Source organism: Haplochromis burtoni, unplaced genomic scaffold (assembly GCF_018398535.1).
Source record: "Haplochromis burtoni strain Fernald_Lab_line unplaced genomic scaffold, NCSU_Asbu1 Contig_4190, whole genome shotgun sequence".
NCBI lineage: Eukaryota > Metazoa > Chordata > Actinopteri > Cichliformes > Cichlidae > Haplochromis > Haplochromis burtoni.
In genome coordinates, this window is record NW_024586551.1 from 1 (window position 1) to 4,458 (window position 4,458).

Consider the following 4,458-nt stretch of genomic DNA (forward strand, 5'->3'; position numbering starts at 1 on the left):
GTCTTTCTTAGCATGTAATTGCCACAGTCACTCGGACTCGTGTCACTTTGATGCAGCTCGTTACGAAGCGACTGGAGGTGTGAGCGGCGGTGTGTGTGATGACTGCGGCAACAACAGGATGGGGCCTCAGTGTGAACAGTGTCAACCTTTTTTGTATCAGGATCCGCAGAGAGTGAAGGATGACCCACAAGCCTGCATACGTAAGCTTTTATTATTATTTAACTTTTTGAATATTCATGCTCTCACTGTTCCTGTAGAAATGAGTCTCACCTTTTTCTGTTTCTATTATTTTCTTTCATTGCTGAAGTGGTGCGGCTGGATGTTTGTCAGAATGCAGCTCTTTATGGGATATTTTCTATGTTAACAGTAATGTCTGAATGTCAAACCCAGTGCTTTATGACTTTTACCAACATGGTGCAGTAACAGTCTCCATTAACTCAGTGAAAGCTGATAGTAAAATATGTTTATGGTACAGGTATTCAGATATTCGTTAAGTTGCTTGAAGACATTTCACCTCTCATCCGAGAAGCTTCTTCAATTCTAGGTGGAGAATCCCAGAGTTCAACCATTTGACCTTAGAACTGAAGAAGCTTCTCAGATGAGAGGTGAAACATCTTCAAGCAACTTAAAGAAGTCCAGACGCTTTTCTTTCCAAGATCCTTAGACTACGATGACCTGGATGACTGAGAACCTTCACAGACAGTTGTTCTGGTAATTAAATCTCAGCAAGTTTGTGGCTGATGGAGTCGTGCTTGGTCCATGAATTTGACTTGGTCCATAAGCTGTTTTCTCATCAAATGGGCTCCTCACCACAGCCCATAATGACCCTTAGGCCAGTGTCTCAGTGGACCGATGAGTCCACTCCTGGCTCCAGTATAGCACTACATTTCTGATCAAGATGGCAGTAGATTTGGGTGTAGTGTTTTTTTCAGTTTATCACAGCTATGGTATCATGCATAACTTTTGTCGCAAACAGAATGTGTGTAATTGCCAATTTCAATCACAGTAGTAGCAGACTGTCTATCTGTAGTTGATGGCACAATAACGAGAGCACTGTTTATGTTGATATGACTGTAGCCTCAGGAGGAGGGTGATTACCCAACACAGATCAGCCCCTTGTTGCTCAGGGAAGCTGTCTCATAACAAGATGATGATTATTGTATGGTCTTTAATTTATAATGTTGTTTTGATCTGGTCCTTTAGAAATAAATCTGCATTGAGTGAAATGACGTAACAGCTTTGGGATGATGATGTCATACCATGTAATGGTGATGTGTTTCAGCATGTAACTGCGATCCAGCTGGTTCACGTGGCGGCGGTCAGTGTGACGCTCTGAGCGGTCAGTGCGTATGCAAAGAAAATGTGGAGGGTCAACGTTGTGATCGCTGCAAACATGGCTTCTTCAGCCTGAGGCAGGATGACCCCACGGGTTGTCAGGGTGACCAAATAACTTTATTTGTCCTGTTGTCATTCTCAACAAAGGAGCTCCTGCTTGTGTGTATATGATGATTTCAACGAGCTGAAGGTATGAGCGTGACAGAAACTTTCAGGCTGACTGTGTGTGTGTGTGTTTCAGCGTGCAGGTGTCATCCTTTGGGGAGTGTTGGGTCATGTGATCAGCAAACAGGAACTTGTGAATGTGACCCAATGGCAAGTGGACCGCTGTGTGATCGGTGTCTGGTAGGCCACATCTGTAAAATAAGTAATTTACTCTTTAGCTTCCTTTCATCCTCATTAAATTTAATTGATAATAGAGCTGGGAAATAATTCAAACAAATAATAATCCCAACCTAAGGAATATAATGTACACAGATAGGTAATGCCAGGATTCAAGTGCCTGTGTCCTGCCTGCTTTAGATGTGCCCTTGATCCAACACAGCTGATTTAAATGGCTAAATGACTTCTTCAGCATGTCTTGAAGTTCTCCAGAGGCCTGGTAATGAACTCATCATTTGATTCAGGTGTGTTGACCAGGATGAGATCTAAAACCTGCAGGACATTGTCACTTGAGGCCTGGCGTTGCCTACCCCTGTACACTGTTAAGTGCTGATTTTTACAACCAAACAACCTCTGGCTAAGCAGATGCCACAACACAGAGGAACTACCTGGTTAGGCCAGGACGCTGCAGTCTATTTACACCTACAGGCCAGTGGACACTCTTTCAATGGTGAGGATGTATCGTGGACAGGGAGGAAAGCTGGTTTGCGCATGGAGTCAAGGAGGTGATTTACAAACCTGAGCTCACAGCCCATTGTTCATTCAGTGGTTTTAGTTTTAATCATTGTGCAGATGAACTGCTCATAAGGTTGGAAACCTGCAATCAGCTGAGACTGAGAAGTCACATGATGATAATGAAATGTGTCTCCCACTGAAAACATTTCTATAGTTCGTGGACCCCATGGGATTTTCTGGGACTTGGAGATGGCAGTCATAGAAAATAGAGTGGTTGCTGTTGAAACTGCCCCTAGTCATAAAAAAGAGAACTGTGATACACAGCATCAACAGGCTTAAGAGCGCTGGCAGTTAAAGTCTGCACAATTTTTTTGTATACAATATTAAACCCAGAATTTAGTTTCCTCATCAGTTCCGCAACACAAGTAATAAAATCTCAAATTTCATCTAAGAAGATACTGAAGTACTAATAACATCAGTTACTGTCATGTAGTGAGAGCATTTTCCATCCCGGATGTGGTAACACGGATATAGGTAGTGATAACAATGGAAAATCAAAATATCTGAATCACATTAAAACTATCTAATAAATATAATGGTGTGGTCATTCCTGAAGCAGCAAAAAGAAGAAGAACAAAAACTGTATGATTTGAAGGCACATAAAAACTCATTCAAACTCTGCAAGCATTGTCAAAATTTTCAAAATAAATGATGAATGAGTTTTAAAGCATAAAACAGTGTTTGAGTAAACTATATTTTCTCCTTAGTTTGAACTGATTGCCTGGACACAGTGATCTAAAGCAAACATCATAACATTTTAGCCACTCTGAGTGAAAAAAAAAGTCTGATTTTAATGTCTTTTAATGTGTTTGTGTTCAGCCAGATTTCTGGGGTTTGGGAAACTCTGTGTTCAGATGCTCACCTTGTAACTGTGATATTGGCGGAGCTCACAGCAGCACGTATGTTTTCTTTCTGTCTTTATTTTGTGTGTGACATAATAAAAAGTATTGAATAAAGATCAACAGTCAGTTTGATCTGAATCACAGGTTAGTTTGAGAAAGAAGAAAAATTAACAGGAAGCACCAGAAACCAACTGAATACCAGTAAAATAATCAGAAAAAAACAGTTTATTACCTTATAGGTATGGCACGCTGTTGTGAGCTGGAAATTCATCATAAAAGCAGTAATTAGACTCTTAATAACTGACACCATAGAGCCTCCAGTGTGTCACTTCCTGTCTTTTGGGGGGATTTCCTGTCCCGTCAGGTGTTCACCAGAGGATGGACAGTGTCGCTGTTTACCCAACATGATTGGTCGGCGATGCTCTGACCCTGCACCTGGGTACTTCTTGCCTGCACTGAATTATTTCCTCTATGAGGCTGAACTCACTTTCCCACTGCTAGGAGGAAGGTCTTCTACAACTCCTCCTCCATCGCCTTCTTCTTCTGCTGATCCATCATCTTCTTCTCTGGTGTGTAACAGATGACAAGCCACCTGACACAGAGCTTGGAAAGAAAGTGAATGGAGTTCTTTAAGATAGATAGATAGATGCAGCATTTTGTGAGAAAAGTTGCGAGACATGTAAAGAAGGTAACTAAAAGGAGTATTCAACTGACAATTCTATGTCAACTATTGCAGATGATTTTAAATAAATTTTTAATATCTTGTAGATTTTAGTACAACATGGCGGTGCACATAGTCGCAGTTGTTTAAGGGCCCCCAATTAGGTGATCTTCTTTTTCTTTTTGTTTCCTTTTCTTTTTCTTTTGTTTCCCTTATTGTGTAGCCAAATTCACCTTAAGTCATTGGGAATTATACAACATCAGTTATGACAGCCAGAACCCCGTTACCAGTGATTATCAGTGGATCAACAACATCCCAGAGAACTGCCTGCGGTGCTAATAACAGCAGTCTACATACCACCAGACGCTAATGCTAGCACAGCCCTTGCCTACCTGAACGACACGATCTCCGAACAGCTACGGACATATCCAGAGGAAGTACACATCATCGCAGGGGACTTTAACAAAGCATGCTTAAAAACTGTGCTGCCTAAATGTGTACAACATGTGAAATGCCACATGAGAGGGAATAACACCTTGGGCCATGTTTACTCAAATATTAAGCAAGCCTACAGATCTGTTCCCCTCCCCCACCTGAGTATGCCCGACCACCTCTCCCTGCTCGTTGTCACACCACTCAGGAAAAGGACAAAGCCCACCATCAGAAACATTAACACCTTTTCTAAGGAAGCTCTGGCTCAGCTGCAGGACTCTTTTGCCCTCA

At 41.7% G+C, this 4,458-nt stretch overlaps 1 protein-coding gene across 1 annotated transcript; it reads left to right on the plus strand.

Moving 5' to 3' along the window:
* The first annotated feature begins 9 nt into the window (after positions 1–9).
* Positions 10–4,444, plus strand: LOC121813975 (laminin subunit beta-4-like). The gene is made up of 5 exons (XM_042217968.1): positions 10–200; positions 1,283–1,438; positions 1,577–1,680; positions 3,052–3,131; positions 3,439–4,444. Exons 1-5 carry the CDS (start codon positions 119–121, stop codon positions 3,656–3,658), a joined length of 642 nt encoding a protein of 213 aa, XP_042073902.1. The 5' UTR covers positions 10–118; the 3' UTR covers positions 3,659–4,444.
* The last annotated feature ends 14 nt before the right edge of the window (positions 4,445–4,458 follow it).

Coding starts and splice junctions, on each gene's coding strand:
- LOC121813975 (XM_042217968.1), top strand. CDS start 119: ATGGGGCCTCAGTGTGAACAGTGTCAACCTTTTTTGTATCAGGATCCG. Junction 1,681..3,051: donor CGCTGTGTGATCGGTGTCTG/GTAGGCCACATC, acceptor GTTTGTGTTCAG/CCAGATTTCTGGGGTTTGGG. Junction 3,132..3,438: donor GGCGGAGCTCACAGCAGCAC/GTATGTTTTCTT, acceptor CTGTCCCGTCAG/GTGTTCACCAGAGGATGGAC.